Source organism: Nymphaea colorata, chromosome 9, assembly GCF_008831285.2.
Source record: "Nymphaea colorata isolate Beijing-Zhang1983 chromosome 9, ASM883128v2, whole genome shotgun sequence".
Taxonomy (NCBI): domain Eukaryota; kingdom Viridiplantae; phylum Streptophyta; class Magnoliopsida; order Nymphaeales; family Nymphaeaceae; genus Nymphaea; species Nymphaea colorata.
Genome location: NC_045146.1, coordinates 16,224,761 through 16,252,050, shown reverse-complemented (window position 1 = coordinate 16,252,050; position 27,290 = coordinate 16,224,761). Strand labels below are relative to the sequence as shown.

Here is a 27,290-nt window from a genome sequence, read left to right as displayed (position 1 = left end):
AAAACGCTTAACGTTATGATTTGTCAGGCCAACGGTATCCATCCTACGGATCAAAATTAAGGGGCAGAACAAAGTAGTCTATCGAGGTCAGGACCTCCCACTTTTGGCACTTGTCAGGCACTACCAAGCGTTCCATATTGGCAACGTTCACTTGATTCAAGAGGACCAGGACCTTACCGCCAGGTAAAAACAGTAACTGAACTGTCAGAATCAAAAGCTAGGAAACTTTATGCTGAAACTGAAAGGTTTATTAACCATAAAAGCACCATGAAGAATATCTACACTCCGTCATCAGTTATGAACTAAAATTATTTAGGTACAAAAGAGTTGAGAAATAAACCAATGGTAAGGCAGAAAATCTAACAAAAATGCACAGATCTTCAAGGCAGCATTCTAGTTGTACACATCTACTTCCTCCATTTCATCGAACTCCTTGACCTCTTGAATCATCCTCAAGACTTGCCTCATAGTCGGTCGCTCATCCGGCCGCGGGCGGATACACTCAGATGCTACCTCTGCAAGCATGTCAAGCTTTTGGTTTCCAATCCCGGTCGTGGAAGTGGTGGTAGTGGTGTCAGTAGTGGCCGAAGATGATAGAGTGTAATCTTCTGATCCTTCTTTCCTTGCCGCCTTCACCCACCTTTTGAGATCCATCGATGCAGTGATTGATCTGACCGGCATCTTCCCAGCCAAGAGTTCTAGAATCAAGATTCCATAGCTGTATATATCTGCCTTGGTGCTGACACGCCGATCAGGCCTGCCAGCTGTTTCAGGTGGTCTGTACACACTGTCATCTATGTTAGCATGCTCTGGCAAGAAGATGGTGAGACCATAATCTGCAACCCGGGCTTCGAAGTCTGCTCCCAGGAGGACGTTGGTGGACTTAAGGTTGCCATGGCAGAATTTGGAGGCTAAGTGAATATAGGAGAGCCCTTGTGCCACATCTTCTGCTATTTTGAGGCATGAGGTCCAATGTAGAGGTTTGGCTCTGGATGATCTTGATCCTACAAAAGGTAAGCAAAAGTACACGAAAAAGAAAATGATTACTTTCTACTTACGTTTAGTATGACAAAAACATGTACTTCGCAAAGCATCTATTCTAATTAAAGGCAAACGCTGAGAATCTGAAAAACGTAAAATGCTGATATTTGCTTTAAAGCAAGTACTAGATACAGGCAAAGAGATCCTGTTGTATATAGTGTTCTATAGAGTCATAGACAAGACAGCACCATTGATTTGAATTGGCCTCTATTACCTTTATTTCATTGAGAAAATCAGAGATTGTATCACATGCCGCAACACAACCAAGCAGTTTTGTCTACTTCATTTGCAAGGAATGCACGTGAGCATGTGATAAAAGGATACGATCTTAGTGGTATCACATCAATGAAAAAAGCACAGGACATGGACGAATCCCTCACATTCATTTTCAGAGAGAGAGAGAGAGAGAGAGAGAGAGAGAGAGAGAGAGAGAGAGATACTCGCAATGAACTGAACCATTTGTTGTTTCACACCAGAGCCAATTAGTATAGTGTAATGCTTAATTTCTATGGTATGTAAATAATTAAACTATAAATCAAAGTTAATTACCTTCTATGACTCAGGAGAGTGTAGGAAACTATTCTGTCTAGATTCACCACGCAGTGCTTGGGAAAAAGAACTCTTCATTCCCAAGAAACTAGGACAACATCACGAGTTCCAAGATCTCATCATGTTCAATTTTATCATGACTGATTGGCTAATATGTATGTAGGAAGGATGGAGAGAAGAGACAAACCAGAACCTGTAAACGGCAACAAAGCGGTTGCAGGAGAGTAGGGAGGAGAAACAGGCAATCTGCATAAGATATGCTTATAGACAAACATTTCGCCCATACAGCAGGATCACATGACCATCAAGGCCTATAATCTTTTTTAAGCCTAGGGATAATCCCCAGAACCCACTTCCATGTGAGTGACAGGGAGCATAAACTATTGGAAGAAAGTCAGAAACCAGCAACAATAGAACATCAGATGTAAATGTCTTTTATATTATTGTTTTAAAGAGTGAGTGCAGCTGGAGTCTCTTCTTAGTTCTTGCATTTTTGAATAGTTTAGTCAGTAAGGGAATTTCTATTTAAGGCCATTCTTCTGCTTCCACTTTTAAAATGCCGCCTCCACATTTCTTAATTTCCCGATGGAGGCTTTTGTGAACTGCAAAACAGTACAGTGAACCCGCATTTCGTAAAGAAAATCAGAAACTTAGGCTTAAGTTTGGAATTGTATAAATTTCTAGAATGTTTCGTTATAAGAACAAGAACATGAAATTTCTCGACTTGTAAGTTCCCAACAGCAGCAAATGGACAAATAATGAAACCTAAGAGAACCCGAGGCTGGTGTATTGTTGAAGGCCTCGTTTTCAATGCTGCCTCAGACTCAGCCAGAGCATCCTAAGCTATCTCTAATGCCACTGAAATTTCAAGATATCTCCCAGATATCCGCATTCCCCAAGATAAGAGCAAATTCTCAACCTCCAAAATCTTTTCATACTCTAGCAATCCTTCAAGATACGACCTTGTTTAGTGGCAAAGGAAACATGACGAATTTCAACGCATTGTTCAGCATCCAGGAGCAGAAGGGTGTGTTTGGGGGCTTTGCTCCAAATTGCTACCTTTCACTTTTTCTGCTACCAAAAACATGAACTTCATACCCATTGCACCCCATAGATTCACAAACTTCACGATCTGTTGTCATACAGATCCTGATTGCCCAAGACCAAACTCTGTTGCTCCAGCCTCCATCTCCAGCATCCACTCACAAACCTATCGACCAATCCAACAGCTCCCACCTTGATCTACCGATCCTACATGATGGAGATCCCTCAATCATCCATAGTGCAGCAGCGGCACCGCTACGTTCACCATGGCAGCTCTGCCATTAGCAGTAACGGCAGTTCCACCATAACCATACCCAGTGCAGCCGTTCATTCTAAAAAGGCAAGAGTAAAAGAGCAAACTATCAAAGAAAACGATCACTCACCGTGGATAAGAGAGAAAAGGCTGCCATTAGGCTGGTACTCATAGACGAGAAGCCTTTCCTCCTTGGCCTGAAGATACGCCCGCAGCGGCACCAGGTTGGGGTGGCGCAGCGCGCCGAGCGCTTCCATCCGCCGTTCGAACTCTTCCCTCCCCAACTTCGCGCAGCCGGCGTCAAGCCTCTTGACGCTGACGATGAGCTGCCTTTCCATGACGGCCTTGTAGGTGACCCCCACCGTCCCCCTGCCCAGCATCTCTGCCGATGCCCGCAGCAGCTCCTCCAGCGCGTAGGCCTGCGCCTCCCCGCCGCAGAACGCCAGCTTGCCGCTCCTCACCATCTCCGCACTCTGCTGGGCCCTGTTGATGCTCTCCCTACCCGGCTTCTCGCTCTCCACCGTCGATGGCGCCAGCCGCGACGACGAATCGCCTTCTGCTGCTTCCTTTCTCTTCTTCCCCCTCACTAAGAAAAAGACTATCGCTCCGAGAAGCAAGAAGAACCCTGCCAGCACGAGACCCATCACCAACCTGGCCTTCCTCGACCGGAATTCCCGCTTTTCTTCAACTTTGCCCTCGGAAGTCTGCCTCTGCGAGCTGGACTCCGGCGCCCGGACGGGGGAGGTGACTGGGAAAAACGGAGCCCCTAGGCAGGGTTTAGAAAGAGTAGGTCCACACAGCTCAGGGTTGCCCAAAAATGACGAGGAGTTGAACCTGGAGAGGGTGGTCGTCGTCGGAATGATGCCGGAAAGGAGATTGTTGGAGACATTGAAGATTTGGAGGGAGGACTGGTTGAGGGGAGGGAGGGAGCCGTCAAAGCGGTTGCCTTGTAGCAGGAGCGAGTAGATCCTGGGAAGGCTGGTGATATCCGGCGGGATGACGCCGGAAAGTTTGTTATAAGACAGGTCGAGCACTCTCAAGCGGTGGAGGGAAAAGAGGGAAGGGGGAAAGGGACCCGAGAAGGCGTTGTAACAGAGGAAGAGGGTCTTGAGGTTGGTGAGGCGGGAGAGGTCGGGGATGCTTCCGCTCAGGGAGTTCTGCTTCAGGCTAAGGACGCGCAGCTGGTCCAGGCGGTCGAGGCTGCCGGGGGCGAAGACGCCGGTGAGGGACTTGCTCTCCAGGACGAGGCGGACTACTCTCCCCTTGTCGCACTCCACGCCCTCCCATTTGCAGAATGGCACCTTAGTGGAGAAATTGAGAGTGCTATGTCTGTCAACCTCGAGCTTGAACTTCTTTAGGAACAAGAAGTCTTGATCTGCCGTATTGTTGGTGGGGATGGTGGCATTGGTAGTGGCAGGTGCAGGGGCAGAGAGAGAAAGAGTAGATGATAGAAGAAGAAAGAGGAAGATGGTGAGCATTTTCTCCCACTTCGGTGTAACCATCTCCTCTTCTTCTTCTAGTGGGGAGGGGGTGGGATAGGGTGTGGGATAGGGTGTGGGATAGGGAGTGAGAAGGGAAGGAGGGGAGTTCACATCAGTGATGTAATGGGAGGAGGAGGCATAGGAGGTGGAGGGAGACGACGACAGTGATGCAAGTGAACGAGAGTGGGAGAAAAAGGCTGGAAAGGGAAAGCGCTAAAAGAGTTACGTGACAAAGTCCGTGCCGGCTGCGCAGCTGGCAGCCTGCACAAGACCCCCTTCATCACGTGTTGTCACAGACTTCATGGAGAGCAAAGATGAAGAGAGAGAGAGAGAGAGAGAGAGATCATCATCATTCATCAGTGCGGAGGAGACCTTTGAGTTCTGAGAGAAGTTTAACCAGGCTCAATCCAGAGCGAAGAATAAGCGGAAACTTCAACACGGTCGAGGACTCAAGGGAGAACCAGAGAGATTTCAACATGGCGGAGAGACCAACCAATTTCCAGAGCTTCAAGGAACAAAATCAGGCTTATTGGAGTTGGAGACATTTCTCGCGAACGGAACGCACAAACGTCGGCTGTGAGAACGGCTCGGATTTGCATTGCTGAGAATAGATGCTCCATGTGTTGCTTGCCGCTCGAAACACTGTGTTCCTGAACCCTTGTTTGCAAACAAGCTCGTAAAATGAAAAGTGGGTCTCATCGTGTAGAAAAACATCTTGAAAGCCAATAATCTTAAATCCATAGATTTGATGTGGCATAGCTTTTCTGACTGGTCTCGACTTTCATAATTCACTTATTCAAGATCTATATTTGAGATTTTAGCTGCTGTATAAACCTTGATCACGAGTTAATCCTGGATTGAATTCCATGTTTGTGGATGCTATGCTTTTATATCTAATGAGCTTTGGTACTACACCCAGCTGAAGGTACACTTATCTCATATTAAGCACCGACGCAACTCTGAACCTTGTGTTCTCCATTACATAGACAAACACACAAAAAAGGTGTTATAATGATTGAAGAGAAGAATTTCGTCCCAGTTCGATGGATGGTATGAATCTAAAATTATGAAGATCATCAAACGCTAGGATGGATCAGCTCTGTCGATGGAAACGTGTCAGTGCCTCCTCCCCATGGTTGCCGTTGCAGCCAAGGAGAGTACAACGCAATATGTTGGAGACCAGTGGACCCTGACGAACAGAGGAATTATTTAAGGCCATTCCTGATTACAAGATCAAAGTAAAGTTGCAGAGACCACACTCACCGGAAAGCATGGGTGTTTTCGCTCGGAACGTGGTTCCTGCTTCACATAGTTTACTGGAATCCGGCTCCTCGTCTTTAATTTAATATTTTTCAAAATCACTGCTTATGGGCTTCTGCTTCATGTACATCTTTCGGGGATTTTATTATTAATGGTAGCAGGAGGACTCAGAGGATTGATTATGTGGTCCTGGGGATCTAATGAACATTGTCGGTTTCAGGTATCCGAAAAATTAAAGCATAAACCTGACATTACATACAAACATCCATTTTTTAGCAGGGCAAGCTCTCTCTCTCTCTCTCTCTCTCATTATATATATATATATATAATGTCACTTGTTTGGAAAAACAAGACTTAACATAACATAGCTGATCGGTAAAAATCTGGTCATCAGTTTGGTTCTGGTGGTTAGCTGGACGAAGGGCCCGGTGGAGGAATAGAGGGAAATTAAGTTACCTTTAGTCACTTTCGAGACAGCTTTCTAACGACAGGCATCAAGGTGCCAACCGACAGGCAACATATGTTTTTCGGCGTCTTAGATCTTCCTCTTCACATCTGATCCGATCTTTGTACGTGATGTAAAGGCGAAGTCTAACAGAAAAAGAAAGATTTAGTCGAAGATCAAGAACAGAGAGGAATAAAAAAGGATATATCTTGAATTAGAGAATGGAAACCAGGACAAGAAAGAAAACAGGAGCAAGGAAATCTCCCAATGTCACTGTAGTCTAATCGACGCAATTAAATGTCCAAACATGAGCATGTTTTTGTGATTCGTTGGTAGCGCCTTTCAGAACATCATTCAATTCAATAATATATGGATGGAGAGGACGAGAGGGCAAAGTGGAGCGTCCGCGTGTCGCAGAATTCGAAGCAACATTTTGCAGCCATTGACAGATTTCAGAGAGTGAGTGATCGCATCATTCCTCCATGAACGGCGACCGATCCTCATTTCGCAAGGCAATAATAGAGCTATAAATGGTAGATCTAGGGAGCATTGCTTTAGGCACTCGGCGTCGACCCGAAAGAAGACAAGAAATTGTTATATTTCAGGCATCGATTCTTTGCTGCAAAGGCAAAGCGAAACGAGAAAATTGCGTTGTAAGGGGGTTGATCTTGAAAATGGTGTCGTAATTATATGGAGGGAGGGATGAATTTACACCGTCGAAAATGCCGCTAATTGTTCTGTTCCGGACAAAAGTAGAAAGAAAGGGAGGAAAAGAAATTTATGGGGCCCGGCTAATCGACGGACTGACCGTATTTGCTCATAAGAGAAGTATGACGGGATCCAATGAGCGTCCACAACTTTTCCTTGTAAAAAAAAAAAGAGACGAGAACAAACACGTCGATTTTTTGTATTTGCATCTTCTCGAGGGACAAAGGAAAAGTTCATCATTTGTTCGGATTCGATTTCTTCGGGGCAAAACTGAGTCCTGCATGTTTACAGGTCTAACTTTTCTGCTTAATTTGGATCTATTTGGCTGATTTTGTATACTTAGGTGATCCAAATCCAACTGGTTTAAATTCAAGCTAGACAGATCCCTAGGCCGAACCGCGCAAAGGGTTTTGGGTCTGAAATTTATGGATATGAAGTTTTTGCTACCTAAGATGGAGTTAGAAAAAGGATCCACAGTTTCTTTAAAGAGTGGGACATGTGAATTTTGGACGAGCCTTGTATTTGAGATTCAAAGCTATTAAGCCTGAGGGTGTTTGATAACAGGAATACTGCATTCTTTGCTACGTGATGTTATGGAAAGTTGAGTCTCCCTTAGAGGAGTTTCGAGAAGTAAAATTTTGTTTTTTTGTTCATTCTTTTAACATTTTCCTCTTGTGTATTTCAGAGGCCAATTCAGAGTCTCAGCGGTGGACAGAAGCAAAGCAAAGCACTGCTGGCTGATGAGCTTACAATTTTTCTTGATAGATTGATGTTCTAATGGCAAACTCATTTGGTGATTTTGGCTTGAATTGCAATTTTTATATTACTAAGGACAAAGCTACTGCTTTTGCTGACACTTTTTTCCAAGATGGGAGACATAAATTCACTCCGGAGCTCCAAAGCTGGCCCTGATAAAGTGGTTGCTATGCACATGGTGCAATCTGCACGGAAAAGTGGAAGACTAATCATGCATGCCGATAAATATTCCGAGTGTTGGAATTTTCTAAGAGATCAGCACATCAACCTCTAACTATGGCAAATCATGAGGTCAGTTGTTCAAAATCATAATTTTCTTGGTTTCATCTTTGTTCAGTGTTTTATGTGAAACTGCATATTTCGTTCAGGCACATACATTATCCCGCTCTAAGTATGTCGTTTGGCAGTAAAGATATTTTATTTATGTGTGTTTCATGAATTCAAAGATTAGACCAAATTCATAAAACATAAGTTTTAGCATTTTATGAATTGCCCTAATATTTGAAACACGTTCATGAAACACTCACATAATGTCTTTGCTACCAAACAACCTCTAATGGTAGTTTGGCAATGGGAAGATCTTGTAAATGTCCCATTAATCTGCCCAAAGATTGGAACATGTTCATGGAACAATAGTTACACTGTCCTATAAACCTATCTCAATATTTGAGACAAAATTATAAGACGCTCGCAAAATGTATTTGCTACCAAACAACCACATGGGGAGCCAATCCACTCGACTCTGAATAGGTTGATGTATAGAGAGGATGGCCGGGTTTGCAACGACCAGCGCTTTGCATTGAGGTGATCTGCAGCAATTTCATGAATGCTGTGGAGTTAGAGATTAGACATAAACAAGCTCAGGTAACAGTGGAGCACATCGTGGTAGAGGATGCTGTAGAGTCATATGCTGCTCAACTACACCAATTGGACCTTTGAGAAGACTTTGATATATCAGTTCCAGCATATATGACTCCTAATGCCAACAAACTTGGCAGATTCAAATTTTGTTGAAAATGTATTTTCAGATGACAGAAGAAGACACAGTGAAAACAAAGATCCTGCATCAAATGAAGCCACTGTAGTTGTCATTATAAGTTACAAACATTATCTTTCTGCAAGTTTCTCGGTGCACCATTCCTGATACCAACTGCGCAAAGGATTGTGAACAGTTCAGATTGGGATAATCTACATTACATCAAAAATCAGATTCAATGGAATTTGGCGTAGCCACAAATGAAGCTTTTAGATCTTATTGCCACCCTCTTGTGATAATACTTCCATCTGAACGGCTTGCAAATGCTTTCATGGCCTTACCAATGTACTTCAACGGGACTCGTCTTTCTGTTTGGTGTGTGTCGAACACTTTCTAGGAACATGTAATGCAAGACAGATTAAGATTAATGAACCCTAATCCGTCTACACTCACAACTAAGCTAATACTACTCTTAAAACTCAAGCAAATTACTAAACGAACAAGAAGAACAGAGGAAAACTAACAAAGCTTGAATTTTTCTTTTCTTTTTCAACTTTCAACTTTTCAACCGTCTTTACAAAATGAACTTACGTCCCTTTATATCGAGACAGGGATGGATTTCAGATCTGGATCCATTTACAGGTATTGGAAAGTAGCTAGATCCAGTTACATAAATATGGATCTAGTACATTATATTCAGGATCAGGACTAAGGTCCAAATAACCAAACAAAATCCAAAACATAAGACAAAACTTTAACCAACTAGTAAATCTCATTATGTTCCCAAATAAGTTGGATCTGGGTCTACCTTCTTCAGGATCTGCATCAACATACCCTAAAGATTGGACTAGATTTATGAAACAGTCTTTAAAGAGTTTTCATTAATTTATTCTAATTTTTTATACATAATCATGAAACAACTATAAGTTGTTCTTATGATCAAATAACTCATAAAAAGGGCCATTTGGCCTTAGCAACACCATGTGAGTGTTTCATTCATTATTGTACCCCAAAATTGGAGAAGATTCACGAAACTCTTGTAGAAATGTTTTAAAATATGCACTTACATGAAACAAACACTCGCTGGATGTTCCTAATGTCAAATGATCCCCAAGATTACGCTATGAAACTTGAAGAGGATTTCATTGGGTTCTAATTCAGCTCAGTCTTGGATCCTGCCCGGTCAAGCTTAGTTGGCCCACTGGACTTGGTTCGATGACATTTGTAGATCGTGAGTGGTTGAACATCAATGCCACCATGCTGGTGGTGCTCATTTTTCCTTATCATGAACACTTATGACTAGTAAATGCGCGCATATGAAGGTGTCGTTCTACATGTACTATGCAGAGCCATAAATGGGCACATATATAATAAGCATTCAAGGGAATTCAATTCAACCACTCTGTGTTCTTCAACCATCTATTGTTGGGAAAATTTATAATTCTTTCATTTATATTTTGTCCTGTTTTACCAGTAAGTGAAGGCAAGAAAACGGATACACGAAGCGGAGGAAGATGAATGTTTGAAAAATGTTATGTTATCTAATCCAGTTTTGTGAAAACTTGATTTTATGAAAACCATTAAAACGTGGTTGGTTTGTTTGGATGATACATTGAAAGCCTGGTTTCGTATGAATAACCTAAAGGGGGTCAAGTATTTTACTCCATTTTACAAAGCCAGGTTTTGTCAAAACTGGGATTTCCTAAAACCTAGTTTTCATGACATCAAAACACCTCAAAAATCTTGTTTTGGAAGCAAAGCCAGGTTCTGCCTTCAAAACCTGGCTTTGGGGTGTCATCCAAACACTCCCCAAGAGACTTATTTCATGGTCGATAGAGTAGAGTGCAACTCAAACTCGAACTACATGTACCTCCTTCTTGGAGCCAACGTAGGTCCCGCTTGGGCCCTGGCCCCACCTCAATTTTCTTTTTAAATTTATATGTAAATTTTAAAAAAAATTCACTTGTTCTATATAAAAATTTTGAAAAATGAAATTTCGGTCTTAATCAAAATTTATAAACTTTAATTCGGCCTGCTTTATGAAAAATTTCTGGCTGCTCCTTCTCAACCCCACCAAAGGGATTTGATTTGGATTTGAAAAACAAAAGGAAATCCATATCTTACCAGTTCAAGATCCAACAAAAGATATACACGCGCATGAAATCCGAGCCAGGTTGTGACCTAGATTAACTGTAAAACACGACTCAGATCTTTGAATTCGAGCCCAAAGCGATCACACATAGAGAGGATTAGAAATTGTGTGTGGTGAATAAGGGCTGGGTTGACCAGGGTTAGGGTTCGGACTTGGACCTTAGAGTTAAAGAATTTGGATTGAAACAGCATAAGATTATTTCTAATACTTGGTTTGAACATTAATATTTGACAATAGAATCAGGTTCCTAACATGGGTTTAGCTAGAAACTAACCTGCAGGTTGGTCTCTGCCTAAACCCTAATTTTTCCGGTTACAAAAAAATATTTTTCTATTTTCACTTTTTTTAATGACCAAAAGAGTTGCGTTTTTGCATGTTATAGCGTATTACATATGCCCAACGCTTTTCCTGCTGAATATTAGAAACTAGGCCATAATTTTTCAGATTTCAATAAAAAACTTTCATAATTTTTTAATGTAAACCTTTTCAATGAAAAAAAATATTAAAATGTAAAATATTCACTAAATAATACAAAAATAAGGATATGCATGTTCTAGTTATGGCGTATTTTAATTAACTAATTGTCAGACTTTTTGACAAATTTAAATAAAGAAGACCGGAACCCTGCACGTGGAAGTGAGATTTCTTAATTACCGCAGATTTATATAATGCTTAAAAACTATTATGCCGGAATATCTTTTGCTGTATTTAGTATTAGAATATTAAGTTTTATTTTTGAAATATACTTGCAAATGAAGTCAAGTATTTTACTGACATGTATTTTACAATATAACGCGAAAACAGCACATATACGAATGTAATCACTCCAGTAACGAGTTAGGTTGTACCATTGGAATGAAGAATTTGACGTTCTTAATCCATATTAGAAGTTGTGTCACAAGGACAGTACTCCATTACTTAGGACTTATTTTTTCCTAGAGATAACGAAACCCTAGCACACATGCTTTAAGATTGGCACAAATCATCCATTACTTTATATTACAAATATTTGCATAAGGTTGACAATGTTAAGTATTTAATTAATGTATTTCTTTGCATTAATCTAGTTTTCACAATAATAATGTATTCACAATTTGAGTAGATGGTTTACATGAATTTGATTGCTCCGGATCTTAGATTTGAGATCTGATTCGATAAAACCCACTTTAAACTTATAGAATTAATAAAAAACTATAGATTTAAGATCACTATTATGCCTCAAATCCAATCTCAAGCGCTTGACGCAAGATTACAAACCCAGGTTGTAATCCCTGCATCTTTCATATCCAAATTGAAGATCAAGGATCTAAAATCCTGGGATCTAAGATCCTAAAGTCATAAATCACCTCACATCTTAGACACGATGAAATCAAACACACCCTCAAGGATGTGATGTTCCAGAAAGAAACCTGCTCTTATCCTAATGCCTCTTGTCCTTGGGATGGATTAGGTTGGTTCGGTATCCTGTTTGGTACTAAAATAAGCAACCAAACTAACGCACTACTATGTTGGAGTAGTATCATATACACCAAGCGTTAAAGGTCATGAAATAGATGTATGCTGCATTATTTCAATTTGAATACTTTGGTATATGCTTAACGAAGGTTGAATTATAAGATCTGCTCACCAGATCGTGTGTATACAATCGACCTATTATTTTCATAATAAAATTGGTAGCAAAATCAAGAATATTATTGTCAAATATGTTGATTGGATTTGTAAGGAGCTAAGTCTTGACGTTGTCAATTGGTTAATGAATTCTTAAATATGAAGAAAAAGGCGTCACGATATTGTACACTAGGATGACCAGGCAGGTGGGTGGGGTCAAAACACTAGCCGAACAGGTCCAGATTAACGACTTATACGGTAGGTCTATTTGGGTTAGTAGGTTAGTTAAAGTTAGGTTCCATTACATCAATGAGTTGACTATTGATATAAATATGTCTTCATCCTTGACCTTGTAAATAGGAAATTTATTATATGGTCTACTTTAACTCGACCTGTAGCCTTTAATGAACTTCAAGAAGTTGGACTAAGTGATCTTCGATTGATGACCGATGTCACAATATCAACCTTGTCATTGATTCAAAGAGAAAGAGCGCTCAGGCTGCTTAAAGATCATCTCCTCCTTGATTTAAGGCTGATGCAATAAAACAAAGAGGCTTTCATGGTCGTGGACAAGAGAAATTATTCGAGATTTCGACTTTATGCGTCGCCAAGTTTGGTACTTCTAAAAGTCTTTATAGTTTCTCTCATTCACAAAAAAACGAAGAGTCAAATAAGCATGCAACTGTATATACTTATGACTATAATTTTGAGAATTTGAATAGATTCAAAACAACTCGTCTTCATTCCATGCATCTCTTTTGGTTTCGTCTTCATTATTTCCCTGTACTTTATTGACTTGCTACATAACAAGCAGGACTCAGAAGAAATGGATGAAGTAGGAACTGAGAACCATCCTTCTGCAGATACGTGGAGAGGTTTTCATGGACTCGTGTTCATCGTATGAGAGCTCCATCTACATGAAGGATCTGACTTGAATCTATAAGTTGAAGAAAATCAAGAATCCAATAGTTAGGGTTGGTTCCTTTTGGTGCATGTATCTTGTACATAAGTTTCGAGTTAGTAAGAGGTTTGAAAGCCTCTCCGGACCTCCATTCCTCCTGCCCTCTGAGCCTTAGGATGCACGATGCACCTGTCAAATAGAGTGTCACAATTGTACCATTTATGATTCATGACAAGAGAAGGTCTTCGATATTGAAACATAACATGATAGATTTCGATTTCATGGGTCACCAAGTTTGACACTTCTAAAAGTCTTATATAGTTTCTTTCGTTCACAAAAAATCAACAGTCAAACAAGCATGCAACTGTATATACTTACTGCAACCTTGAGTGTTTGAATAAACTAAAACAACTCGTCTTGATTCTATGCATCTCTTCTGGTTTTGGTCTTCACTCATTTCGCTGAACTTTATTGAATTTCCACCTAATGAAGGAACTGACAACCACCCTTCTCCAGGTACGTTGAGAGGCTACCATAGATTCATGTCAATCTTATAAGAGCTCCATCTACACGAAGGATCCGAGTTAAATCTATAAGTTGAAGAAAATCAAGAATCCAATGGTTGGGTATGCATATTTTGAGTGAGTAGAAGGTTAACAATTTACCATAATAAAAAGAAGTCCGAAGCCCCTACCCACCCCCAGTTTCTCGTCTTTGGGGTCTTGTGTTGTGTTGCAACTTAGATAGAATACAATAAACCTATCAAATAAAGTGTCGCAATTCCACCGTTTACAATATAAAAAAATAACACTTATGGAAATCGAATAAACGAACACTTATTATGGGCAACCGGCTATCCGACCAACTAAGTTACACCACCTGAGGCTATCTTGTAGGTACCTTACCCCCTCAAATGAGAAAAATAAAACAATCTATTAGTAAAAAAATCTACCGAAAATAAAGTTGGCATATGCATATTCTTTTCCAATCCTCATGATTCTTTTTCCTGAACGATACTATTATTAGCAATCAGGAGCCTTTTCGTTTCTAACAACTACTACAAGTTCTATTTTATCGGTTTGGAATTCGGAACTTCTAACCAATTTTAAATTGGTGGTTGGTAACCAGTTTTAAGCTGTGGACAAATCATGTTTTCAAATGAATTTTTTTTTTAGAAAATGTGGATCTCTTTACTGAATGTCAGAAAAGGAGGACCTGTAGAAAAGGTTGCACGTTAAGAACGCGATATTTTAAAAGTGTTTTGGAACTTTTAGAAACCATTGTGATAACTCGAGTCATTTTCAAGTGACGTTGATATTAGCTAACGCAATTATGGGAGTGATTCGGGAGACTAGGAAACACAAATACGTTCACATCAAGGAGACCTTTTTCTACGTCCTCGTTTTGTTTCATTTTAAAAATATTCCAAGTACATTTTTAAGAGCACTTTTCTGACTCTTAACTCATAATTATCATATATTTCTAAATACTTATATATGAACATCACTTTTGTTTGCGTGACTTTTTTAGAGGAGAGCGTGAAATGTCATTCATTCAATTTTGTGTCGATAAGACTTAAGTGGGTCGAGAAGTGCAACGAGGAGTATTTCATTCTCCGTTCATTAAAAGCCGAAGCTTCTACTTTTCTCGCATCGCTCTGATATTCAACTTACTTTTCGTGCCTTTAAATGACATTTCTACTCTCAAGCAACATTTCTACTATGTTTTTACTTGCATATCAATGTCTTCTTTTGTTAATATAAGGAATTGATTCTATAAAAAGTCGAACAAAGCCCCTTGCACCTGACATCATATTATTGCTCGGAACAAATTCCCTGACAAAGGAATAAGACCCAAGTGGGTCTCCAAATGAACATGTTTTTACATCTACAAACTGTTATCTCAACTTGAAAATTAAACTCTTCTCATTTAAACTAAAAGCAAAATAAATACACTGTTAATTCGTTCAATTTAATTGAGTTCAATTGATCTGTGGCCATCAGCTAAAAGGAGAAGGTAAAGAGGCAGAGCTTTGTTAGAGGTTGTCAGCAAGAGTGTGAACCGTAATTAGGAAACTTAAAAATACTGACGCACTTTTGTCATTTATGATCAATGAGGAGCAGTTGCAGCGAAACTTCCTCTTTTCTTAGTCGTTATGGTCATATAAAGAAGGCATCACTTTACCAACCAACCGTTGAAGGGTCAAATAAATTGAGAATTCAAAAGCAGTCCTCCCCTCACTTTCTTTCTTATTCCCTTTTTTTAATATTTCCTTAATTTATTAAAAAGATTTAGGAAGAAAACGTGGTCTAAATACAAGGCTAGTTTGAAAGAGAACGGAAATAGAGATTCAAACGGCGAAATCACTTTTTCGAAAAAAACAAAAGATTTGGCTTGAATTGAATAGATTTGTGTTGAACTCTCAAAAGATTTCTTTTTTTTTTCTATTAACAAATGAACAAAAGTGAAGAAATAAAAGAAAATTTTCAAAAGGTAATAACTACACCTTGAAATCCGAAGCACTTATAACAAGTGAATCTCACACATAAACATTGATCAGAAACCTACCACTTTTACGTATATTGCAATCCGGTTGTTCAGTTTTTCAACTAATTGTTTCTACATATGATATGCTAGAGGAGAAATAGCCACCGGAGATCCGAGACTCTAACTGTATCGGTTAGTTCAGTGGCGAGACAATTGACTCGCTCAAAGAATAGATGATCGCGGCTTGTTTGTCAAATAGAACAATTACAAACTGTTTTATGAATTTGTTTTGAAAGTTGACGCAAATTCATTAAAATATTTGTGAAGGTGTTTCATGAATCTGCTTCAATTTTTGCGCTATGTCACGGAACAGTTATATACTATTCTGTGTGCTACAAACCCTTAACCCATTCAATCAAGTAGAGTAATTAAAGTTTGGCAAAACTAGATTAAGAGGAAGCAAAACTTCTTATTGAGATTCATTAACAAGATAAATCCCCACAAAAGGCATGACTTGTAGCAACTTTCTTGCGGAAACGGGCCACGATGCCTATAATGCGTACTGGGAATCTAGCTTGTTTCTTGTCCTGCTAAAACCTTTATGGTCAATCAAATTAAAGTTAGGACAAGACGACATATCATCATCACATACATACAAAACCAAGCCGATTTTGTAAGAAACGTCGCACAGTTTCTTGCATATGAATAATTTGGTGGGGAAGGTAAAAATAGCAAAAAAAACATGAAGGCATGGTAGAGAGTAAGATTAGGGTTCTCACTCACGTGGACGTGATCAGAGTGGGGATGATTTGGAGGGGGGAATAAAGTCCACCGACAACTTCCTATCAATGGGGAAAGGGGACAGAAGCCCACCCCGCCTTTTCTTGTGTGGGGGCTACTCCTCCTCCTCTAGAAAGAATCACCGACTAAAATTTTTAGCTGAGGGACACTAATACCTAGCGACGCGACACAATTTTAGACCTTTCAAAGCATACAGTAAAGTAGGTGAAGGACACCGATACATAATGAACGAGTTTTGTGGGTCAGTGCGTGTCGGGTACTAATCAGTATGATGTGCGAATCACGCCATACCAAAAACAAGATTTGTGTAGGCTTGTCCTGATTAAGGAGAACAGTGTAGCTAGTTGAGTAAATGGGCCTATGAGAGCATGATCGTCAGTTCGATTCCCATGGGTGAAGAAGACCGGGTGCCTCGGCTGAAACCTCAAACTGGTCGAATCCGAAGCAGCGAAGCAGCCATACAGGGAGTTGTGAGAATTAAATACACCCCGTGAACCACACACTACCCACTTGCAACCCCTAGGATGGACCGAACTAGGCTAGGGATTGAACCAAGACTATGACAGGTGCGGACCCATCACCTGAACCACTTCACGATTCACATCCTCCTCACTTCTCACCTCACCTGTTCGTTTAATATTATTATCCGAGAGATTAAAATTAATTGATCATATGCCGATGTGCCCTCCGACCCAACAAACCCACCCCGCCGCTGACAGGGTCCTCGCCCACCCACCATGCCTCATTAATTTCCAAACATGTATAAGCCCCCTCCAATATTGACATATACATAAAGTATGTCATAATTATTAAAAAAAAAAGTCTCTAGTCGTTTCATAAAACATACCCGGATGAAAGTACATGGTCTTAAATGGAATGGTGGTTTTGCATTGTGAGAGGTACAACGGAAATTAACCTTAGGGTTGAACATATCCCCTCAAAAAAAATTTCCGGCCCTTTGTCTGCTTAACCACAAGGTCCGAACGAAGGACGCGTCGGAGTAGGCCGAGAAAATAAAAAAGAACTGACCGGAGAGTCGGAATATATATAAAATTGAGGGATTCTCACATGTCTCTGAATGTGTTTAGCTTATGCTTAATTTAATAGGAGAAGAGAAAAAAAGGTAAGAATTTGCCTTGCTCTTTCCTTGCATGTTTATGCAGGAATGCACTACCTCTATACATCACATACATACATGTGTACAAGTCCATCCATCCATGACCGTCCATCATCACAACAACAACATCATCATCTCTGTCTCTTTTTCTTTCTCTACAACAGAGGACAACGAAAAAGCGGGAAAAGAAAGGGGGGAAAAAGGGACTCTTGTCTAACCTGAGCCTTTGGTAACGTTGGCACCAAGGCAGAACCGAGTTGAGTCGCGCTGCATCGTCGGGATCCGGAAGTGGCCGAGCGATTCGGTGGAGGAATCCGGCACCATGTTCTCGGCGCAGAGGAACTCCTGGCTGTACACCGTCTCCACCTCCCTGGCGTAGTCGTGGACGAAAACGTCGGTGGCGGCTTTGGTGCGCTTGCTCCGGGCGAGCACGCCGGCGGTGAAGATGGCCGACATCCTGCCCGGGGCGGCCGCGGAGTAACCCCGGGGGCCGTCCACGACGACGACGTCCCAGTCGACGCCGTACAGCTCGTTCGGGAGGTCGTTGATGGCGAGCGGGCAGTCGGAGAAGAGGAGGTTCTGCACCGGCCGGCAGTCTCCAGCAGCCGCGGCCACCGCACCCCGGCGGAGAGCCTTCATCTCCCCCACCTTCGTCGTGTACTGCACGTCGTACGCCTCGATCCCCGGGTGCCGCTCCTCCATGCGCTTCACCCAGAACTCGCTCTCGTCCAGAAAGACGGTTCTGCCCCCGAGGTTCAGCGTCTTCCACAGTAGGCTTTCGTGGTTGAGGCCGAAAACCAGGAGATTGCAGGGGCACTTCCGGGACATTACGCCGGCCAGGATGCGCGCGTCAGGCGGCGACATGCCGCCGGTGACATTAGTGCCCAGGTAGTGGAGGAGCGCCGCGACGGCGTCGGCGGGGATGGCGGCGGCGCGACCGGAGGACGGGTTCTGTCGGTGGTGGCGGAGGGAAAGGGAGAGGTCGAGGTGGCCGTGGTGCGCGGAGTCGCGGCAAAGGAGGGTGGCGAAGGTGACAAGGGTGAGGAAGGAGATGAAGCCGAGGAGCCACAGACGAAAATATCCTTGCTTCTGCAGCTTATGGAGATGGGATTGAAGGAGGATGAGCTTTGTCGGGGAGGGCTTCATGGTACTTTTGCCTTCTGCGAAAGAGGGAACTGCTGGAAGCACAGGAGAAGGGAGAAGAAGGAGAAGGAGGAGGAAAAAGAAGGGCTTCGTGTCGGAGGCGCCACCGAGAAGTCAGGTGTTTAAAAGCAGTGCGGTGGCAGAGTTGGAATATCGAGGAAATCTAGGGGTGCTTTTGAGGCGCTTTAATTTTTCCAGGGCAGGTCTGCTGCCTTGATTTGGGGATTGGGGAGTGGTGAATTTTAGGTGCGAGCGGCAGCCGACAACAGTCAAATTACCGAAATGTACTTCATTTTCACGTTGAGGACCGAAAAGGATATGATCGCACTTTTGCCGAATCCGAAATATAAAATCTGACCCGACCAAATGTGTTGTTGGACCTTATTTTCTCAAGTTGGTAGTCACGAGCATGACCAACTTGAGACCATCATGTATCCAAATTCATTTCGCACCAAATGTCTATACTTGCTTAGACTTGAAGGCGCGCAACCACTTACTAAAATTGAGCTCGATTTATAATCGCCTTCTATTTTCTCTACCAAATCTGTCAAACTTGGTCAAGCCTTAGGTAAGCAATCAAATAAATCAAAATCCATTCATGAACGGAGCAACTGACAAAACCGGGCAACTGACAAAACCGGGCAACTTCTACTCGCTTCAATGGATCTCAGATCTCGTCGACTGAAGGGACTCCCGCGTCATTGACTAATTTGCTCTAGATAGTTCCGTAATTGGCGTCCCTGCAACCGTTTTTATGACCCACTCATGAAGTGGGACGGTTAGTTTTTAAAAGGGCCTCGCAGTGAAAGGCACGAAGCGAAGGGGGGTTATTATTGTCCGACCCATTATTCGCACCGGCACGTACAAATCGGAATTTAATTTTCGAGAGGACATCATTTGACATCTCCTACCCTCAACTTTCACGCCATAGACGAATAAATCCTCCTCTAAGACCAAAGCGACGCGGCGGCCTGCCCTGTTGGGCGTTTTCGTCTTTGCAGCCGTTGCCCACGTAGGTCACCGACAGATACCGGTGGTATTTTTTTTTCCCGCGATTCCGAGTCCAAGACAAACAAGAACGCTTGACTTTTCTGACCAGATGCTTCACGTGTCTGACTGGGCTCGGGGTACGGACCAACTGTTAGGTCGGCGTAAGGTCCGGCTCAACAGGGCCGGACCTGGCACGGGGTCTGACTCACACTTTTTGTCAACTGGGTCTGTGTCCGGTCCATAACCGAATTGTACCTATATGCATATGCCACATGCACTCTATTAAAAGGACACCTTGATCATCTGACCAAGTCTATGGTCTTCACCTTGATCATGTTCTATCTAAGATTGGCTGGACCATGATTGAGCCTTGCCTTGGCTAAGACTGTGAAGCTCATTTCCTTGCCTTGGAGACTCTTGGTGGGCAATCAAGGATAATTTGTTCTTTTCAAGAATGGATGAGAGGTAAAACAATATTTTACAATGTCACCGTAAAATATCCATGCAGTGCTTGACACCTGCCCCTTCGGAAGTTTGCGCTTTTTCCCGTATACACCAGGTGTCCCTTTTGCATCAGTTAATTTCATTATGGCACTTCACCACTCAGCTGATGTCCCCTTGGCACAATGTGCATGCGTGTTCTTTTCTATGTATGACATATTCATTGAGATCCTACTCTTCCACACGTAATTCTAAAACATATCTTATGCTATTTGGTAGCTCTTAAGTTCCTAATCAATTTTATTTATTCATGTTCTTGGAATGAATAAGAGTACTTATAGCTTCTTCAACTTGAGGAAAAGTGGAAGAGTGACACTCATGGAAATTAATTTAATTCGTGGTGCTGTCTGCATCACGCTACCTACCACTTGAACCCTAATCTATACATATAAGAATAGCGCTTAGCTTCTTGGCCTCGTTTGCGACTGAAATTTTCCATAAACATTTTTCCATGTTTGATCCGAAAAACTCGAAAAAGAATTTTTTAAGTACCTCGAGTAATTTGGGTGTTAATTGTTATGTATTTGAGGATAATACAGCATGAATTAAGACTTGATGTAATTTGTTTTGGTTTATTGATGGTGTAAAACAATCTTCTTTTTACAATGTTGTGGTAAAATACAACTTGAGAAGACTATCTATATGCCACAGTTGGCTAGCGGGGGATCTTCGGCATGTGAATTCTGCTCCTTCTTCCTTTATTCTTTGAAGCAACTAGGTACTTCTTATCTCAATCTGCTATTCTTCTATAAAATATTCCACGAAGAATGTATACGAAAGTTCTTATCTACCAAACACATGCAGTTATGCACACTAGCACGTTCATATATATATATATATATATATATATATATATATATTATGCACGAAGGCAATTAGTCATTGAGTTGAATAAGTGCAGGACATAATGTGAAGACGACCACATGAAGATTTGGATTTCGATGTGTAATTTTTAGCGGTTTTTTTTTTTTTTTTTCTCTTGAACAGTGGAATTGATTCTGATCATCGTCGTGGAGTAAGCAAATAGAAAGTGGCGCATGTGGAAACTTTAATTAACGCTCTGAGAAAGCAGATAGTTTAAAACGTGTAACTATAATAATCAGACGTATGTTCTGTGAGGAATCAGTCACAGCTGGAGAATTCCCGACTTTGATTCATTTGCTTGCAAGTTGGAGACTATCTGCCACAAAACAAGGGGTGCAAACATAAAGATTTTGGTTCGAGTTCCTGGTACCTGCAAAGCAGGGGTGGAGCCGAGGGGGTCGAATTAAAGTTTTTGAATTTTGATACGGGCCAATATATCATTTTTTCAAAATTTTTATATAGGACAAGTAAAATTTTCTAAAATTTATATATAAATTAAAAAAAAAAATGAAGTGGGGCCAGGGCCCATGCAGGCTCCCCCTTAGCTCCGCCCTTGCTGCAAAGTGAGCTAAGAGGCCGTAGTAATAAATTTTAAACTTTCAAAAGATATCTCCATGTAAATCATAAAAATTACCATAAGATGTTAATGTAGAAATAGTATGTGACTCTGTGTGGGTAATTGCCGATACCATTAGGGGCGGAGCCAGGGGAGGGCTGGCAGGGGCCTTGGCCTCCTCTCAAAAGATAAAAAAACACATGTACATTTTAAAAAATTATTTATCCTGTATTTTTTTTTGAAATTATATTTTTGATTCTATTGAAATTTTGAAACTCTAATTCGACCCCTCATAAAAAAAAAGGCGATTGTCTCGGCAAAAATAAGACAAGCTAGTATTTGGGATGGGCAAAATATCCTTTAATTTAAGTTATCTTGTTTCGGATAATGATTTATAGAATAACTTCTGGTGGACAGTAGGAAAAGAGTCTCTTTGAAGGTTCCCCAATTCTTTTGATTGTATAGAATTTAAATCACAAATACTTTCCAAGACATTTATCTCATTTGGATCTGTACGATGCCTAATATTTACAACTCTGGTAGTTAAAGGAGATGCTACAGGTCATGAAATTAATGTGATCTGAGAGGTATAATAATTATTAGCAAATAATCGAGTTAGAGCTGTAGCAAGATATATGAGTGCTACAGATCGATGGGGTGACGAGAGAAATGTTTGGCAATGAGAATAGTAGCAAATTATTTCATAAACCTATCTCAAAGACTAGGCACATTTATGGAACACTATGTTATAGCGTAAGCATGAAAAAGCATGTCTACCATCTATCTCCAAGAAAAGTCCCCTGAACTGCTAAAGTTCATGATCTTGCCCATGCTTACCCAAACAAGATCAGTACCTATTTGGGTGGATAAATTTTCAATTAGATATATTTATGTAGAGGAAGAAACAGAGAGAGGAGATGAAGGGACAATAACCGGTCTACTTAGCCTCCAAAATAACACTAATCGCAAACTCAACATTTCTCAATACCAACAAGATAGCATCCTCTAAGATTTGAACTGAGGACGTGACTATATATATATATATATATATATATATATATATAGAGAGAGAGAGAGAGAGAGAGAGAGAGAGAGAGAGAGAGAGGACGGAACAGTAGGTGCGGTCTCACATTGGAGGTTAGTAGCGGCCTTTGCACAAAAACCGTAATTGGTGAAAGTGGGTCCGAGAAGAAGCAAGCTATACACGTAAAATAAAGAGCTGGTGGACATTTGGTGGCCTTCCCCTTTCCTACCTTGTTTGCTCAATAATTTTGTCACGAAACTTCTCCCCATGGAATATATATCAACCGCACATTTAGATTCTTCAAGAAGCAGCAGCGATTTTTGTGCTTGTTAGGATCCATCTTTGTGTTTCCACAGAGACACAGACACCATCCTCCGAATCGGAAAGAAATCCAAATCCGGGTTTGCAAAGTTTTTTCGAGAACAGAATTAAGAACGATCGGCTGCCAGCCAATTCACTGTTTCTGCTGAATCTGTTGCCAATCGCTAAAGATATGAAAAACTATTTTTTTTCTTCAAAAAATGTAATGTAAAATTAAATTTAAAAAGTAAAAACTTAAAATATTTGAAATTAGTTCAAAATGTGACACATGGCACTTTTGGATTGGCCACCAAATAGAATCATTTTGAGACCTTCAAAAGAAGCATAACGTAAAAAAAGATTAAGGTATTGATTTATAGAGATATTGGTAGGTTTTTTGGACACTTACCAAAATACAAAATGGCATCTGATTTTCTTGATGCCACTGGATTCAGATATCAAATGAAATCGAGCACCCGTCGAATTCAATAATGAAACCTTCAGCAATTAGAATCTGGTTGTTAGTCATATCTAAATGTTCTCGTTCAATTTGATTAGTCTGAGACGGAAATCAATTCTCAAACTAAAATCAAAGTGCCAGCAATTCCATTTGAGTCCGCCAATTCAAGTTGATGTCCACAGCATTGATTATAAACCAAATTGCATAAGAAATCTTACAGTATATGACATATATCAGTCAATACAATAAAATCAAAGTGCCAGCAATTCCATTTGAGTCCGCCAATTCACGTTGATGTTCACAGCATTAATTATAAAGCAAATTGCATAAGAAATCTTCTAGTACTAGTTTGCCGTGTTTGCTTTAACAAAAAATACAAGTTAAACCAGCACAGCCTGGTCAGAATAACTTTTCATTATAAAATTGGTAACAGGGGAAAGAAAAAAAAACACAACTTTGCTCACTTTTGGCAAGTGCTTTGTTTTCATGAAATTATTTGCAAATCCAGGCCTGGAAGATCCAATTCCGCACTAATACCCGCCACAACCCCTTTCTCTCTCTCTCTCTCTCTTCCTCGCCAAGAGGGGCATAACATAGTTAGTCCGATAAGAAATAGCGTACGAGATGTGTTTTTTATTCGATTCGGATGAACACTACTCTTTCGATGACATTGAGAGTTGGGTTTAAAAAATATTATTTAATGAACTTGAAATCAGATTGGTTGGTTGTCTTCCCCTCCCTTCATTTTAATGGTTTTAAGCCATCTTGGATCCCCACTTGCCTTTTCTTTTTCTCAGCCTTTTTCCCTCTCCGAATCTTCCTCAAAAGTAAAGCAAAGATGCCGGACATGAATGATTTAAATAGATATCCAAAGTTGAAGTTTGAAACGGGACCAGTCCGTGTCCGGGATTCAGTCTGAATCCATCTTCTCATCAGAGCTTGAGGGATACCTTGAAAAGGCCGAAGTCCCTTCCCTTCTCGAAGCAAGCGGGATTGGGCAGACATCAGTTTACGGTGAGCGCGTTTGGTAGGAAAGACATTGTTCACTTCGGTTGAAAAATGTCCCTTCTTATACAAGCGATCACTTAAAAGTCAAGTGGTCAGTTCAATAAGAACTGCCTCATCTTGCTTGCTGGTGGGCAAACTACAGGCTAAAGTATAGGTTGGTGTCTGGCACTTGTCAATGAACATGTGCCAACATCAACTTAAAGACGTCAATAGATGCAATTTCTTTTCGATTTTTAGAGTAGGGAGTGAAAAAGTTGCTTAGCTTCTAAATAAGACAATGCAAACGGATGAATATTAACTTAGATGATCAGCGGCACAGCCAGCAGCAACCAGTGGCGGAGCCAGGATATTCTAGCGGAGGGGCACTTAATCATGAGCCCAGGTTTGATATAGGCACCTTATGTATTTTTTGACTTATAACATTATAATTTTAAGCATTTCAATGTAAATTGTAATGGCTGCCCACACCAGCCCTCATGTATGTCTGCCACTACCAGCAATCCTACTGCTGCTCACACCAGCCCCATGTATCTCTATCTCTGACACTGCCAGCAACCCCTCTCTTTTCTCCCTTTCTTGGTCTTCTTTAAAGGTAGTCATGACTCACGAGAAAAGAGGGACCAAAGTGTATGAAGCTCATTTAGAGAACATGCAGAGTTGCAGTACTTTCATGCAGTTTCAATCAGTAAGCCTATGGGATGGCAGCGACTTCAAGCCTTGCATTGCTCCACATCCCCATGATTTATGAGGGCTAGCTTCAAAGATCATGTGAAGTGCTCTTTCCATCTCAGCATCTCGACGGGACGTTTCTTAATTCCGGATTTCATTCTGCGGTGATCTTTGCTCGGTTACCGAGGATCTCAGATGAGACCGGTTGGACCTTTAAGATTCACAAGTTTTTTAACATGTAACATGAACCGGATCCCAACTTCTGAAATCTACTGTTTGTTTTGTTTAGCTATGTCTCACATTGATTTCACATCCAAGGGTATCAAACACACTCTTAAGGGGCATTTGTTTACCTTGGACCCGTGAGGATCTCAGATCTGAACAAGAGAGGGAGCAAGCAGTGAGGAGTGGGCTGGTGAGGGCAATTGCATGCACCAATACCACATAAATTGTTTATTTTTATGTTAGTACTTGATATCTTTTTACCTAGTTACATGTGTTAGTGCCCCTCATACAAATATTTTTGGCTCCACCACTAGGAGCAAGCAAGCAAATACTGAACAGATGACAAGAGAAGTTGAATCTAGAATTAGAGCTCATATTGCTATTGCTTCTATGCTTCAAGTAAAATGAATTATTCGGTTCTGACTCGTCTACAATAACTTGAAAAGTCATAAATCTCAGTCCAAACTAGAACCAAACTCAAGTAATGGTGTGGAATTTCACAAACTGCACCCAGCTTCATACAGTGATGCATGTTGGGAGGAGAGATACTTCAAAGAGGCCGAATTCCTCTCTTTCTCCCTATTCATAAGATCTAATGCTGCTTCAGAAGAACCTAAGTAGGAAGATGTAATACCATCATCTAAAATGTTGCATATTCATTGTTTGCAGTTCAGAGGAGTAGAACCCATGAAAATCAAACTAATAACAGCTGAGTTTTCACTAGTCAGTCGGTTCGACCAGCTGCACTATGCCCCTTGAGACCAACACAAGATTGTTTAACCAATTCCTATTTTCAAATGAGTGGAGAAACCAGTAGAGTGTTTTGGATGCCTATACCACATGTCAACTTCTAAATCATTGGAAACAAAAACCTCTATTGCATTAGTTCTGGAACAAAGAGCCCATACTTTTACTAATCTCCAAAATCTCTTTCATCTTGCAAGGCTACCTACCCTTGTAGCCCTTGAACCACAAAGTCTCAATTGAACTCCCTTCCTCATCAATGAACCCGGATCGGATCCGATCGGTCGGGTTGTTTGCATGGAACTGAAACCACAGACACTGTATCCACATGTCATGCAAAACACTAGTCAGATAAACGTGACACGTATATGCAATCTATTGGGCAGAAGTTGGGCTAGGATAAGGAAATGGATCACAAAGTCCCAAACAAGCAAGCAGAGATATCACAACCATGGAATGAGGCAAAAAACCAAGAAACTCTTGCCACACAAAGCCTTTAGACATCTCTAACCTCCTTAAGAAGAACCAACATACGCGTGAGAGATTGAGGAGAGAGAAAGCAAGGCAGAGAGAGTAAGAGTGACGAGTTGTTCCAAAGGTTCTGGTGACTGAGACCTGGAAATGGCATCACTAACAGTGACGGCTTCTTGCCCAGCCTCGTCAGCCTTTGGAGGCTCAAAGCTCTCCAGGTCTCCGGCGGCGGCGCCGAGGATGGCCGTGGAACTGAGCCGGCAGCCCAGGGGAGGAGCCGTGGTCAGGGCACAGGCAGCAGAAACCGAGGTCGTCGAGAAGAAGAGCAGCGGCAGGAGGGACATCGTCTTCGGCGCCGCTGCAGCTGCTGTGTTCTGGTCTGTGGCGTCGGCGACCGGGGAGGCGAATGCGGCCGATGAGCCCAAGAAGGGGAGTCCTGAGGCTAAGAAGCTGTACGCTCCAGTGTGTGTCACCATGCCCACTGCTCGCATCTGCCGCAATTGAGTAAGAAGACAAATATGCAGTTTGGTGGTAAAACTCTTTTTACCATCGTGGTTTCATGTACGTTCCAACTTGCTTCAGTAAAGCTTTCTTGCTAAATGGTATTCCTGCTTCAATGGCTTCCCCTGTAGCGCTATGTCACAATCGTTACAGTAGAGGTGATGCATGTTCGAGCCGCCAAACTTTTCGAGAATATGACATTTCCAACATTTTAAAACATAATCAGACAAAATGTTTTCTTCTGCTTTTTTTCAT

At 41.3% G+C, this 27,290-nt stretch overlaps 3 protein-coding genes across 3 annotated transcripts; 1 reads left to right on the top strand and 2 right to left on the bottom strand.

The window, feature by feature from the left end:
- Positions 1–226: 226 nt before the first annotated feature.
- On the bottom strand, positions 227–5,101 carry LOC116260781 (probable inactive receptor kinase At5g67200). Its single transcript, XM_031639264.2, has 2 exons — positions 3,018–5,101; positions 227–1,004 (listed from the first exon to the last, which is right to left on the bottom strand). The coding sequence occupies exons 1-2, from the start codon at positions 4,387–4,389 to the stop codon at positions 394–396; spliced, it is 1,983 nt and encodes a 660-aa protein (XP_031495124.1). The 5' UTR covers positions 4,390–5,101; the 3' UTR covers positions 227–393.
- A 12,430-nt stretch (positions 5,102–17,531) lies between these two features.
- On the bottom strand, positions 17,532–18,834 carry LOC116260000 (protein IRREGULAR XYLEM 15). Its single transcript, XM_031638051.2, has one exon. The coding sequence runs from the start codon at positions 18,723–18,725 to the stop codon at positions 17,793–17,795; it is 933 nt and encodes a 310-aa protein (XP_031493911.1). The 5' UTR covers positions 18,726–18,834; the 3' UTR covers positions 17,532–17,792.
- A 7,693-nt stretch (positions 18,835–26,527) lies between these two features.
- On the top strand, positions 26,528–27,151 carry LOC116259900 (photosystem II 5 kDa protein, chloroplastic-like). The gene has a single exon (XM_031637888.2). The coding sequence runs from the start codon at positions 26,685–26,687 to the stop codon at positions 27,036–27,038; it is 354 nt and encodes a 117-aa protein (XP_031493748.1). The 5' UTR covers positions 26,528–26,684; the 3' UTR covers positions 27,039–27,151.
- The last annotated feature ends 139 nt before the right edge of the window (positions 27,152–27,290 follow it).